Consider the following 14,386-nt stretch of genomic DNA (forward strand, 5'->3'; position numbering starts at 1 on the left):
GTGGCTACTGTATTGGATACTGCAGCTCTAAAAACAGAACAATCCCTTAAACACGGGCCATTTTCTCTGTCTCATGAAGGAGAAAGACAGTATGTCAACCGATAATCACACGAGGATGTGATAAGTGCTTTCACTACCAATAAGTGGGGAAAACTATGGCTGGTTCATTCAACAATATTCACAGAGTAGCCATCAAACACAAGGTTCCATTCGCTGCTCTGGGAAATAGGCAGCTGTTCCCACGGCGGAGGCCTGAGGACAGTGCTGAGAAGCAGAATGGAGGAGGGCAACAGCGACCATGGACTCCAAACCCTGAGTGAAGCTTGGACCCTCCTACGCAGGTGAAGGGCCAGCCATGGCGCCTGCTAAGTTCTCTACCTGGGGTTCCGCGTTGGCACCAGATTCCCAGTTTTTCCTAAGACTCTGCCGTTTGTGCTGTCATGCTAGGGACATTCCAGAACTGTGGGGGGTTGTTGGTTTTTTAGAAAGACTCCTGTGTGTTGATAGGCATGAGCCGGGCTGAATCTGGAGGAGGCTGCAGCTGGAAAGCAGTCTGGCTTTTCCAGCACTTGGGCCAGCAGCGCCTGCTAGGTGGTAGAGAAGCAGCACGCACTCTTCCTCAGCTGTGCAAATTCTGTCCTGCTGGCCACCCCATCAGCAGAGGTGAGGGGGTCCGCATGTGGGTTTGGGAGGCTCCACACTCCCCAGTGCGTGTCCCAGAGTCACTTCCCAAGGCTTCACTTTGAAACATTCCAAACCACTGGGTTTCAGAGACCAGGAAGCGTCTATGGGAGCGGGTTCTTCATCCGGGAGCCGTTTGGCACAAGTAACATGAAATCTTTCCTGTGGGCTTGAATTCGGTTGTCGTGTTTAAAGCAGATAGGAGCTCACGGCCAGTGTGAATGGGTCAAGTAGAGAAGGGACAACGTGAATCTGTTTGTAGGAAGAGCACAATTTTATTTCCGGTTTCCATTAGTAGCTGTAGGAAAAAGCTTGAGCATCAAACCATGGGAACGGGCAGCAGACACTGGAAGCTTGAGGCCAGCTAATTCCAGAAAGCTGGAGAAAAAGCATCCAGATGGTTTACAAAATGTAGGATAAGGAAGTAAAACCAATTCAGGTAAAAAGAGAAGGGCGGTCTCCATTGTCCTACTCGGAATTTTGCAGCCCTACCGTCTAAGGTCTGAGCTCCCTGTTACCATCTTGCCATTTGGGGCTGCTGAGAGGGCAGAGAATCAACAAGAAGCCCACCGTGGTGCTGGGTTTTCACCCTCTACAGACATTCCCATTGCCAAGTGGAGGTGGGGCCGTTTTGAGTAACGTGACTGAATAGCACAAGGTCAACTGTTTTCCCATCATTTCCCAGCATCTGAATGAATCTGATAGTGAAAGCAGGCCAGTTGTCCGTCTCAGTGAACACCTGGTGTGCAGGTAGCACTGATGCAGAGCAGACACATCCAACAATTTGTTGATGAACTAAGACAAGAAAGAAGAGTTTGGGGAAGGTAACAATAGTCCTCAGGAGCTGCCAGTTCACAGACAGAGCCCGGAGACAAAGAATAGTTACGCTTACTAATTTATTCAGATAAACACAGAGCGAAGTCACTAACGAGTCCACTCAGATCCAGGACCACGTCTTGAGAAGATTCGCTGGAATGGAAGTTAGACTTGACCAATTGTCAGGGCCGGAGGCAGGGAGGAGTCAGTCCTTCAGTGCTATGGAATGTTTGGTTGAGATTATTGACTCAGGTTCTCCCCCAAATCCATGTAAATGTTCACATAAAAGAAATCTCAGATACCTGTTTATTTCCTATGAGAAACACTCTCTAGACCAAAATTTGTCTCCTTCAGTTTTTTCTGATTACAATAAACAGTTTTTGTTTTGATCATTGCATTTTTACGATATGAGAACAGTCAAAAGGCAAAAGACTCATCACTCTGTGTTTCACGGATGGGAGCTCTGCCTGCTTCCCCCCCACCGCGACCCTATCTCGTCTCTCATGCCCTGAATCTGTCCTCACTGCACCTGCTGTCAGCTTCCCAACATGCAAACGCGATCGCATCGTCGATCGCGTGGAGGGACTCCAGTAACTCCCGTCACTAGCCTGCAAGGACGGTCTGACTCTGAAGGGCTCTCGGTTCTTCGCGCCACCCTCACACTCCCTCCCAGGTATCTGGGCATCTCCTTTGAGACCTGTCTCCAGCGTAGCCTCCTCCTGGGGACGCCCCGCTCCCTTGGCTGGCTGCCCCTCTATTTTATGACGTCGGGCCCGCTCTATACTTTCATCGTAGTGTCTGTCACACTCTCTATTCACTCAACAACTATTGGATGAGTGCCCATGACTCCCCGGGCATTTGGTGCACGGTGGTAAACAGTGGCCAGAGGTTCTAAAGCAGAGTTACTGCCGTGTCTGAGTCCCCATTGGACCATAAGTGACTTGAAGGGTGGATCTGTGCCTTTCACCTCTGAGTCTCCTGAACAGCACAGGGCCTCCGGCAAAGAGGAGGCTCCCAACATAAATACACGCTGGGTGGGTTCATGACTGAATGAATATTTTACCATTCCTGGGTCCAAAAGTAAGCTAATCACAGTCTGCAGGAATGCCCGATCAAAGTGTTCACTTAGTGATGAAGATCACACATCTCATTTTACACACACAGAATAATTGCCAACAGCATTTTCCTGGATGTCTTTTCTCCCCATTCCTTGCAGTATGTATACATACAGAGTTTCCAGGAAGAAAAAGACTCTAATTAGCAACAATGCTTTGGAGAATTGCCCTTTTTCAAGGAAAGGTTATGAGCTCTCGTTATAAGGGTCTTACCCAAGTTTGGGCCAATTTTAGCATGATTAGTGCTGACTGCCAAGTACACCAGGTCTGCCTTCTGTGATGCCGGGGCAGGACTGACACCTTCTACAGAGTTTGAAACTTGCTCTCATCAAAGGCATTTACGGTCCATCACCTTTGAGTGGTCATTCTGTCTACAGATATAATTTTATCTTGAGAAGGTACAAATCCAAATATATCCAAAGTTTTTTTGCGACTTCTATATTTTCGTATTTCACCAAAATGTATATATGTTAATAGAGTATGCATGAACTAATTCTTTTCTTTAAATGTGCGTCGCACACCATGTGCATTTGGTAAGATGTTTAGTGAACTCGTGTTGTCGATTACATAATGTTGTGCACGTGCTTCGTAACCGTCCCCGGGGGTGCTGTGAGGATCCCTGTGGGATCACGTGTGTGGTAGTGATGCGGGGCGAGGAGAGGCGAGAACATGTCAGCAGCAGCAGACGCGAGCCCGCTGCGTCTCTGTGGAACACCGCTCCGTGCACAGGTGCCGGCACGCTCGTGGGAGCCCGTGTAGCTCACATCCTTTCGGCATTCGTGCCGGACCTCAGCCTCTTCACCCAGGACGCCCGTTGCCCTGATCCTCAAAGGTAGTGACTCAGATCTTGCCTCTCTTTCTTAACAGCGTGTATGGCTGCCCCTTGGCTAAGAAAAGAAAAACACAAGACAAACAGCCCCAAGAACCTGCTCCCAAGCGAAAGCCGTTTGCGGTGAAAGCGGACAGCTCGTCGGTGGATGAGTGCTACGACAGCGACGGCACGGAGGACGGCGACGAGAAGGAGGAGGACGAGGAGGAGGACGAGGACGGCGACGACGTGGAGGAGGACGAGGAGGATGAGGAGGACGAGGACGAGGAGGGGGCCCGGGAGGACGAGGAGGACGTGGAGGACGAGGACGACGACGAGGACGGCGACGACGTGGACGAGGACGAGGAGGACGAGGAGGACGAGGAGGATGAGGACGAGGACGAGGACGAGAACGGTAATCTTAACGCGGCGCAGCCGGGGACCTAGCGGGGGGAGGGAGGACCGAGCGGGGGGCGGGGCCGCTTCCGGGAGGACGGCCGGTCGGCGTCCACGGCACATGCGTGGTTGATGCCACGCGGGTCAGGCGGCCGGGGACCGAGCGGGGGGCGGGGCCGCTTCCGGGAGGACGGCCGGTCGGCGTTCACGGCACATGCGTGGTTGATGCCACGGGAGTCAGGCGGCCGGGGACCGAGTCGGGGGTGGGGCTGCTTCCGGGAGGACGGCTGTTCGGCGTCCACGGCACATGCGTGGTTGATGCCACGGGGTCAGGCGGCCGGGGACCGAGCGGGGGGTGGGGCCGCTTCTGGGAGGACGGCCGGTTGGCGTCCACGGCACATGTGTGGTTGATGCCACGGGGGTCAGGCGGCCGGGGACCGAATGGGGGGCGGGGCCGCTTCCGGGAGGACGGCCGGTCGGCGTCCACGGCACATGCGTGGTTGATGCCACGGGGTCAGGCGGCCGGGGCAGCGCCGGGCGGGGCAGCTGTCCGTGTGCTTTTCCCTTTCCTTTTAGAGAATTTCTTTAAATCATCCATCAGGCATGTTATGCTGTTTCAGTCACGTTGTTACTCAGACCGGTCACCCCCAAAGTTTGCTGAGCTATCTGTGGTGTGCACGTCTGTTGAGCTTAGCAACTTTCATCGAGAGGGTTCAGTTTGCCTTTTCTCAGAGGCTGCACCCGAGAGATCCCGTCATGACCCCCCCCCCCCAGTGGCTGTGGTGTTGGCACGGCAGCCCACGTGCCTCCCGGGAGCTGGAAGCCTGTGGGCCCCCTGCCGCATGAGCTGCTGAAGTAGGTCTGGCCGTCAGTTGACAAGGCTTTCCTTGAGTGGCCGTCAGGTATGGGGACGAGGAGGAACCCGGCTGTGATGAAGTAATGAATCACCCCGTCGTCTGCTTCCGTGCTCAAGAGCTGCGTTTCTGATCCAGGGAGACAGACACATGAAGAGCACGCTGTGCAGGGTGGTGGCATCTTTGGGGCAAACATTTCAGATGGTTTTGCTTTTACATCCAGCTTACTGTTAGTGGCAGACTCAGAAATAGCACTTCAAAGCCAGTCCCTTCACAAAAGTCCTTTCTTTTCTAGAAAGAAGTGGGAGGTTGCTGAAGAGTCTAGTTCTAGGCTTTACTGACTTAGAGTTTGCCTCAGAGAAATGGCAGAGCAGGTTTCAAAAGTGAAGGGAATATGTTCTCCTTACACTTCGTCCTTGGGCTCAGAGCTGTTCAAGAATCTGAATTCGGAGAAAGAGTTTTTAGGGGAGGCAGGTGTGAATTGGTTGCTGCTAACCCCGTGGAGTGGCCAGGAACCAACTTTCCTCCTTCAGGGCTGCGCTAGTTACCAAAGCCAGGAAACCTGGCTTTTATGAAAGAATCCTCTATCGTTACTGCCGTTGAGGGTCCTTATGAAAACAACTGACTGCTTAACTTACACGGATAATACAAACGTATCTGTATATAAATGTGCACACACACACACACACACACACACACACACACACACACACACACACACACACACACACACACACACACACACTCTCTTCATGCATTAAAATCTGGTCTCCCCGGGTTATTTTTCTCGTCTTGTTGTTGTAGATCGTGGTGTGGAGACCGCCTAAGGAGTAGCATCAACACACAGACACACACCACTCGCTCTGCTAAGCAGACTGTGGTGTCATTAATGAGATGATGGGACTTTCATGCTGAGTGTTAAAAACAGCAGCTCTGGGTAATAAAATATGTGGAAAGTTGGAGAATCGACTAATTTGGCAAATTATTTCTGGACCCTGTATTACATGTGTGTAGTTCTGGGTGAAATCATTCATTGTTGAGGCTGACTCATGATTTGTAGCTTAACCATGGCTTCTTATGAAGATAGTATAAAATACTGCTCTTTCACCTTCTCGTTCTGTGTTTAGAAAGCGGTAGACATTACTATTTGAAGTGATGGATGTTTGTGGCTGTGGTGAATTAGGGTGGGAGATATTTGCACATATGCATCATTTAGCCAAGTGCCTTAACCAGAGTCTAGGGTCTGCTCTCCGTTTGCTAGAATTAAACTTTCAATTTTAATTTACTTAGGGCCATATTTTAAATAATCTACTTTTAAAAGTGCAAAATGACATATTTTGAAAAATCGATCACAGGCTTATTGAAACAGCTTTAGCACGTGACTGCACTGGCTTCATTCACTCTGAGTTGAACGCTTAGAGTTGTTTTAAAAAGTGAGAAAGCAAACCAAAGATAAAGACATTCTTCTAGGAAAATTCATGTAAGTGGGCCTAATCGAGGGGGCATGACAGAGCCACGAAACAATTGCGTAATTATAATGTCGGCCCCAGAATGTCTGATTATGTGACCCACCCTGACTGGTGACAAGTACTCAGTGTTCTGCAAACATGAAGCCCAAGTCGGAGGCATGTAAGGAGGTTGGTTCCAGAAAGAAAATGCCCAGTAGGGGGATGAATGACCAACTGTCGGTCCCTGGCGGCAGAATTCATATGCAGCTCTGGATTCTCCATAAGCACCTTCTAGAATCATCTATGTTGTGAACTTTAAAGGAATCAACTAAAACTACTAAAGAGAGGTTCAGCCGTGGTGGCCATTTATGGATCATCAGGCTACCTCTTCTACTGTAAGACAAATATGTCCATTTTACCAAATACTTTGGCAGTAAAGTGTAATAGACTACTCCCTCTTAGACAGCCTCTCATCAAGTCCTAAGCCCCAAGGAGTCGTTGGATCAAAGGTAGCCCATGTGATGGACCCTGAACTGTGGTTCTGATTGCTCTAAGTTCTGTGCAGGAAGGCCCAAAGCCTTGCTTGATTTCCAAGTCAAACAAAAGCATCCCTCCTAAGAAGAAACCACTTCCGAGGCCTGATTCCTGGAATCAGGAATTCCTGATTCCAGGAATCCTGGTTTCACTAAGTTTTTCTGTTACAGGGAGAAATCTCCTCTGGAGGAGACCACGGACAGGTGTTCCAAGACCCCATGTAGCCAATATCCCACAAAGATATGCCAGGTGGATTATCCAGTGGGTGATTTCATAACCCCCAGGGGCAGGAATCTTCAGGAAGGTTCTAGATCAAGGAGACACAGCTCTGCTGATGAAGTGCTCATTTTTCATGATCAAACTCCAAGCTGTGTGTGACTTAACGACAATCAGGCTTTGAAAGGCATGTGTCCATCCATCTCCCATTTGCATGTCCTCCCCAATGCATTTTATTTTGCCTGACGGCTACGTTTAGTGCCAAAACCACTATCAGTCTGTGTGAGGATCTGTGTTACAGACACGGGTCTGTAACATGAGAAACTCATTTCAGGACACCCCACATTGCATGTCTTTGTCCCCTCCTTGTATCGGCAGGAATTGTTTCTGAAAAACTGGGGAAGGTACTTTCTGTGTCTGGCGACCAGAGTTCTGGGTCAGCATCTCGAAGTCGGTCTTGCGTGTCCCCTGTTGACACTCTTGGCGGCTGTTGCATTGCTGTGCCAGCAGCAGATCCTCTCCAAGGGGGACTGTGCCTCTTTCTTAGTAAACTGAAGCACAGTGACTGACAGTTCACAGCGTGAGAAGCAAGGCAGGCAGGACTCGGTGCGCGGAGGCATCTCGGGCGCCGAGGGGCTGCTCTTAGGGCCCGTCACAGCAGCTGATGGTCACCCAGGGAAGCGAGGGCAGCCAGATGGAGTCGCAGGGACAAAGCTTAAGCTGCCCTCAGCCTCCCTAGTAGCTATAAAGTCTCAGACTATTTCCACCATTCTCCACCTCTGTTATAAACTGAAACGTGAAGTTGATTGAGAGGTTTTGTTACAGAGAAAACAAATGCTTATAAACCACCAAATTATTACATAGGAACCCACCGATTACAGGAGGGCTATTATTTATAACTTGCAAATTAGGTGTTTATTCTAATTCCCAGAATCCTCTGGCATTGTAGTTACAGGTGAACCAAAATATTACTAATAATGTACCTTTCCAGTCAGGATAGTAATGTACACACTGTGTTTGATCTTCCCAGTGATTGTGTAAGACACGGCAGGGTAGAAATTATTTCACTCTCATTGTGCTAATTAGAAACTGAGGCTCAGAAAGATAAGATTATTTTCAGCAAGTGATAGATATATGGTCAAACTCTGTCGGTGGTTCTTCTTACTTCAGAGCTCATGTTCTTTTTATCACTCACTGCTCATTCGAAGAACAGGAAATGCTATCTGAGCAACTCATTTCAGGTTACATTAAATGCATCACTAATTAATCAGAATTATATTTTGTCCAGTTGACCTATCATAGGCTGGCCTTTTGCATGAAGAATTTTATTTTCAAACTGCATGTAAGGTGTAATTAGGAGCTTAAAATTCCCTCGTTATCCTAAAGTTGAGAAAGTTATTATTCGGGGGTCATAGCTTTTTCTAATAGCAGATTTTTTACATGGTATATAGTAAGTACCTTTTCAGAGTCTTATAATTTGAGAAATATAGATTCAATGGTTATTTAATGCCTAGTAAGTCACACTTATTTTCATACTACAGCCCAGTAAAAAGAATACATCTTTAAATAATAGACAGGCTCACATATGTGTGTATGAAATAAGTGTATTTAAATCTCCTTATGAGTATATATCGTATCTGCCCACTGACAGGAAAGAAAATTCCGTGAGGAAGAACATAGCAATTTGCTGTCCAGATGACAGAATATGTTCATGTCCGCTGCCATTTTTAACACATAACTATTTCTTTTTTGCGTGATTTGCCCTGTTTATAACTTTATTTTTTTTTAATGTTCATTGGCGTAGAGTCGATTTCCCATGTCGTGTTAGTTTCTGGTGTACAGCAAAGCGAGTCAGTTACGTATATACATATATCCACTCTTTTTAACATTGCTCTGCCATACAGGCCATTGCAGAGTATTGAGTAGAGTTCCCTGTGCTACACAGTAGGTCCTTATTAGTTATCTATTTTATATAGAGTAGTGTGTTTATGTCCATCCCAATCTCCCAGTTTATCCCCCCCTTACCCCCAGTAACCATAAGTTTGCATAACTGTTTATTAATATATTCTGTTTCTGAAATGCATTTGTAAATATGTAAGATCCTTTCTTTGCTTACTGTTCATTGAATCTTGGGACTTTCTGGACAATTCAACTTTGAAGACAATTGACTTGGCCATTGGGTTGGATTAGGTAAAAACGCAAACACTTTCCTTTTCTAGAGGTTTTCTGGCTTCATGCTGTCCTATGTGTGAATTAGCCAAAGATGTGTGGTGGCCTCCCTGGAAGGTCACAGCTAAGGAGGAATTGGGGGGGCGTTGAAGGGCCATTGTGAATAGCCACGTTGAGAAGGTGCGGTGCGCGGCAAAGCTGCTCCGGGCGGGGCTCGGCGAGCTGGCCAGAGGCTGAGTGGCCCGTGAGTTGCGGAGCCCAGCGGGCCGTGGTCAGGCCACGGCAGCTCGCCTCTCCTCCCATCCGTGGGCACCTTCACAAGGGTGTGGTCGGTGCCCGCCACGTTCTGACTCTGGGCTCCGTTTGCTCCGCCCTCCCCAGCAAGCCAACCCCTACGTAGCCCGGCTGCTCTGCAGAGACTCAGCTGTCTTTGAAGGGAACTCAGGACAAAACCCACCCTCACAGACACAACTTTGGTTTTAGTTACCAAGTTTCCAGGGTGTTCTTTATTCCACACAGGATGATGCCCTAGGTGCCACGTTATTAAAGCATCGTGACAACTTGCAGTCAGCGGGCTTGAATTTCCGTAGGACGGGACAGCATGAGGGGGGTGAGGGTCTCTCACTGTGGCCTCCGAGCCCCCCAGACTCCCTTTCGATGAGGCGCTCGCACTGACCAGCCAGTTACCTCTTACCTCATTCTCAGGAAACGGCCCTGATGCAGGAAGCAAGTGGAGGTACAGACAGACTGTGCGTCAGACTTAGAGCCCCAGCTTTCTCCTGCGGTCAACAGAAAACGCAGGGAGCTCTGTGGCCAGCGGAGAAACCAAGGTGTGTTTAGTAGGCAAGGGCTCAACTGTGCACAGTCGGGAGAAAGAACATGATGACTTTTTAATCATCCTAAAACTTAGTCTCTCCCTGCACCCATGAAAGCGTTATTCTCGGCAGTTTAATATGTGAATGCACTGGGCGATGGCTCCACCACTCAGAAATGGGCAAAGGCAGAAACAGGCATTTCTGGGTATCAGTTCGTGATAAAAATTAAACTTTCTTCTTGCAAACTAACTTTGCGCAATTAGAAAATATAATTATATGTTATGTTTCACGAATTTTCACACGCTTCAATACAAACCAGGAAACTTGCTAACAGGGTGAAGTCATGGACATTTGAGATGCAAGCACCATGCATAAAGCACGGGGAAAAATCTGTTTTTACATGATGATAAGAAATAATAGATGTAAGAGAGTAGACCTAACACATTTTTCTTCATTTTTTTCAATTTAAAAGCGTTTAGCGACATCACATGTATTTAACAGATAGGGCGCAAGTCGAGAGGCGCAGGTCGGCCACGTGGCGGAGCGTCGGACCCGCGTGACCACCTCCCTGCTCAGGCCCGGCCTCGGGGGTTCATGCCCTTTAACGCCACGTTGATTGTGCAGTAAGATGCAAATTGTCGGCACAGCCGTTCCGGTGACAGAGAAATGCACACTATGTATCAGACAGCAGAGTAATGAAGCAAATTATAACACAGTGTGGCGACGCACAAGCCAGTGACCACTAGGGTAACGTGACTTTGTCCAGTAAATGCTTTTTATTCCGTTTGTTTTTAAGGTCCACTTGAAGGGATGACCAGCTTATCTCTTTGTCTTAATTTGATTTATTCCAAATGCTAGCTTGGCAGAGGGTGGGAGGAAGGTGGGAAGGCATGTCTTGTAGCTCTGGCTGCCCTGCTTCCCTCACTCTCCCTGGACTTCGGTTTGGCGTCCAGAGATTAGGATGAGAACACTTGCCCGTCGCTCGCCTCACTGCTGGGCTGCGGAGCTTTAAAGCGGGTGTGGTCCCGAGAGATGCTGGCGAGAGGCGAGCGACCCAGAGCTGCCGGGTAGCAACCGTAACTCAGGCGGCTTTCGCACGCTTCTCCTCTCTCAGGCTCGAACTCAAGCTTGTCTGTAATTCATGGAACCCAAGGTCCATGGCGGTACCAAGCCATGGTATGTACATCAAAGCTGCATTAATTTAAAAGACTCAGGGCCTGGGGACAGCTCACTTTAAAAAAATGGAATGTGTTTTCTGTGTGTACAGAAGCGCACTAGGTTCCGTGGGGACACCAAAACTAAATAGATACCATGCTTTGCCAAAGAGAAACACACATAATATAGCATGAAAGAGGAGTGTGTACATGAAAATATATACGTAGTGATGCTTTACAAAGGGCAGAATTAGAAGCCATAAGCCGAGATGGAGGCTTTAAAGGTTTGAGTTGAAAACAAGAACAAAAGTTTTCAGATTTGAAGATTGTTGGGCTTTCGATTAGGTTACCAAAGAACGCGGTAGTGTTTCTGAAAGGTCTTTTCTGTCTGATGGGACTCGAATACGGTCGAAGAGAAGAACAGGGGCCCCGCGCCTCCCAAGTTCCTCCCAATCAAACATACTCGTCGGAACGGCCACATCACGCCGGTATGTAAAACAGGAGGACCAAAGTGTGCACAGACTCATTTCCACTACCTCTCACCACCCAGAAACCACTGTTACAATTGCGAGAATAGATGGGGGTGGGCCGCAATTCCCCGCCAAAGTGAACACACGACAAACCACAACGCTGTTAAGTACGACGGAACTCGAAAATGGGACACAGGTGCGTCTGGAGGGGTGACAAACCTTGAATCTTCCAGCCACGCCACCCGTGTGTCCCACTCTCACCTCCGAGATCCTCCTCGCACTCACGTTGAACTTGGGGGGTGAGCGCGAAGGGGCCCTGGGAGTCCTCCAGCTCCGCACCCCACTGCTCAGATGGGGAGAGGGAGCTTGAGGAGGAAGGGCTGCCAGGGCCCCGGTGCTGGCCACGGGAGAAGGGCTGCGAGACCCGGATTCACGCTCCCGGGCGGCCGAGACCAGCGCCTCCCCAGCAGAAGCTGGCGTGCAAGCAGCGCCTGGGCAAGTAGGACGGCCTCTCCCACCACAGAGGGAAAGGGTCCACAACGCCTCAAAGAGGGTCGGGGTATTTGCAGAAGGACCGAACTCGCATTGCTCCGCCTGGTTTTGGGGACGGGGCTGCAGGAGTTATGTGTCATCGGAGCGTCCGAGTCCGTGGATCCCTGAGGGGGTCGGTCTGTCCTCTGGCCCCTCCCTCCCCTGTCTCTGCACAACCTCACGCCCGGGTGTCCCTGACCCTCCCACCTTCCTACCCACTCGGTCCCCTCACGCTGCCCCAGACGCTGGTCCTGTGGACCCAGTCCAAGATGTTCCTAATTTCCAAATCTTGTGTCCGCATCAGAATGGACTTAAACTCCACCAGCCAGGATCCTCGTAGGTGACAGGCCAACGACGCTGGCAATTCTGGCAGACATTTCAACACCTGGTGCTATCACTAGCCCTCAAACCTCGGCAAACCAACGTGCAGGAGGAAGGCTCCCAACAGCAACAGCAGCTCCAAGCGGCCGGCAGGCAGCACCCGTGGTGGATGGAGAGCTGGACGCCCGGCTGGGACTAGCCTAGAACGGGCCGTGTCGGCGAGGACGGGCAGGTCTGGCTGCTGTGGAAGGAGGCTGTGCTGGCCCAGCATCCTGGGATGGCCTCCCGCCCTGTCACCTGGCAACGGGATGATGTGGAGAAAACACCAGCCTCTCTAGGGCTCCGTGTTGCCACCTTCGCAAGGACAGTAGGTGACACCTCCTTCTCACAAGGCCCCTGTGGCCATGAAATGAGGACTGACAGCCACAGGCCACGAGACTGACCACTGGGGCTGTTATTCTGCGGCCACTCGATGGGGTTTGTGCGATGATGACCACTTCTCCTTCTTTCCTGTAGTTGCTGTGGCTGTTAAAACGCCATCATCTTCTCGTTAGGATCTAATATATCATCACATTTCTGTAGTTACAAGTCAGAAAGAAATGTTGATATTTATTTCTATAATCAAAAAAGAAACACCTATTAATGTCGTAAGAAACTGTGGCCTTTGGTGATTTGAAACCCACGAGGCTGGACTCTTAGACCACGTCTTCTCTGACCTGGTAAATCCAGAGCAGTTTCTGCTTTGAAGAAGTGTCTCCTCTTTCTGTTTGTTCTTGTTTTTTTGTGCTTTGTTTGTTTGTTTTTAGTCAGTTTTCTATTTGCTAGCCTACGGCCTATTTTAATGGCTAGAAAGAACATCAGTAACACTGTCAGCTTTAGGACTAGACACTGAAAGAATTAAAAGGTGCGTCAGACATATTTTTTAGAGACAAAATACTAAATGAAGCCAGTGCTTGTATTTATAAAATTATAACCCACAGAGTTCTAACCACAGCAAATTCCGGTCGTGAACATGGAGACAAAATACCATACATGGCTCCAATTTTTTTTTTTTTTTTGCGGTACGCGGGCCTCTCACTGTTGCAGCCTCTCCCGCTGCAGAGCACAGGCTCCGGACGCACAGGCCCAGCGGCCACGGCTCACGGGCCCGGCCGCTCCGCGGCACGTGGGATCCTCCCGGACCGGGGCACGAACCCGCGTCCCCTGCATCGGCAGGCGGACTCTCAACCACTGCGCCACCAGGGAAGCCCTCCATTTTTTTAAAGAAATGTTTTTGATTTTCTAATTGTAGCTACTGAGCCTAAATTGTTTATAACGATCTGATTCAAAGGAGATAAAATTCAGACCCACGACATTTTACAGAGCTCACACAGGAATCCAAAAATGCATGGAATTACAGTCAAAACAATGTTCTTGTTCGATGAGGAAACACTGGGGAGACCCCGAGCCACTGAACCACCTGTGCTTCTGGGCTCAGGTTCCTCCCCTCGGAGGGGCTGCCCGGGTCGCCTCCAAGTTCCACCCCGGGGCGGCCAACCTGTGAGCCCCTCCCAAAGGCGGAGCCCTGGGCCGGCCCCCACCGGCAGGTGCCTCCCCCCCTGTTACCGCACAGCTTTGCCAGAGAAGAGGCTCAAGATAGAAAACCACAAAAAGGACACTGAGATACCTTGGCCTCTCCTTAAACCTCTGTCTGAGTAGCTGTGTCCTTTTATTTAGAATGTGGGCCTGAACTTTAAATACCTTTCTGGTAAAATGCCTTTTCTCATCACAAATGCACTCTCCCTGCTTCCTGGATCACTGATCACATGAAGAACTCCTCCATTGACTCCTGAATGTCTTTGGGTTGGAGATTTAGTTTGTGGACTCTCGGTACCATGTTGTTAATGCCTGGCTGGCCCAGAAAACTCTGGCCTGTTTCCCGCAGCCCACTTCCACATGTGGTCCATTTCATTATGAGCCTCAGCAAAGATGTAACTAGAAGGGTAAACTGCCTGAAAGCACAAAACCAGAGAGGGAATTCCAAAAGCTCGCTGTGAATGACTTTGGATTCTGGAGGCT

The 14,386-nt window shown here is 49.5% G+C and overlaps 1 protein-coding gene across 26 annotated transcripts in view; it reads left to right on the forward strand.

Moving 5' to 3' along the window:
- Positions 1–14,386, forward strand: part of MYT1L (myelin transcription factor 1 like) — a 405,663-nt gene that overhangs the window by 290,558 nt on the left and 100,719 nt on the right. For all 26 annotated transcript variants that reach the window (XM_067008255.1, XM_067008270.1, XM_067008258.1 and 23 more), the window contains one exon: positions 3,480–3,835. In XM_067008255.1, coding sequence (XP_066864356.1) covers positions 3,480–3,835 — 356 coding nt within the window. The remainder of the gene's footprint in view (positions 1–3,479; positions 3,836–14,386) is intronic.

Source organism: Kogia breviceps, chromosome 11 (genome assembly GCF_026419965.1).
Source record: "Kogia breviceps isolate mKogBre1 chromosome 11, mKogBre1 haplotype 1, whole genome shotgun sequence".
Lineage (NCBI taxonomy): Eukaryota > Metazoa > Chordata > Mammalia > Artiodactyla > Physeteridae > Kogia > Kogia breviceps.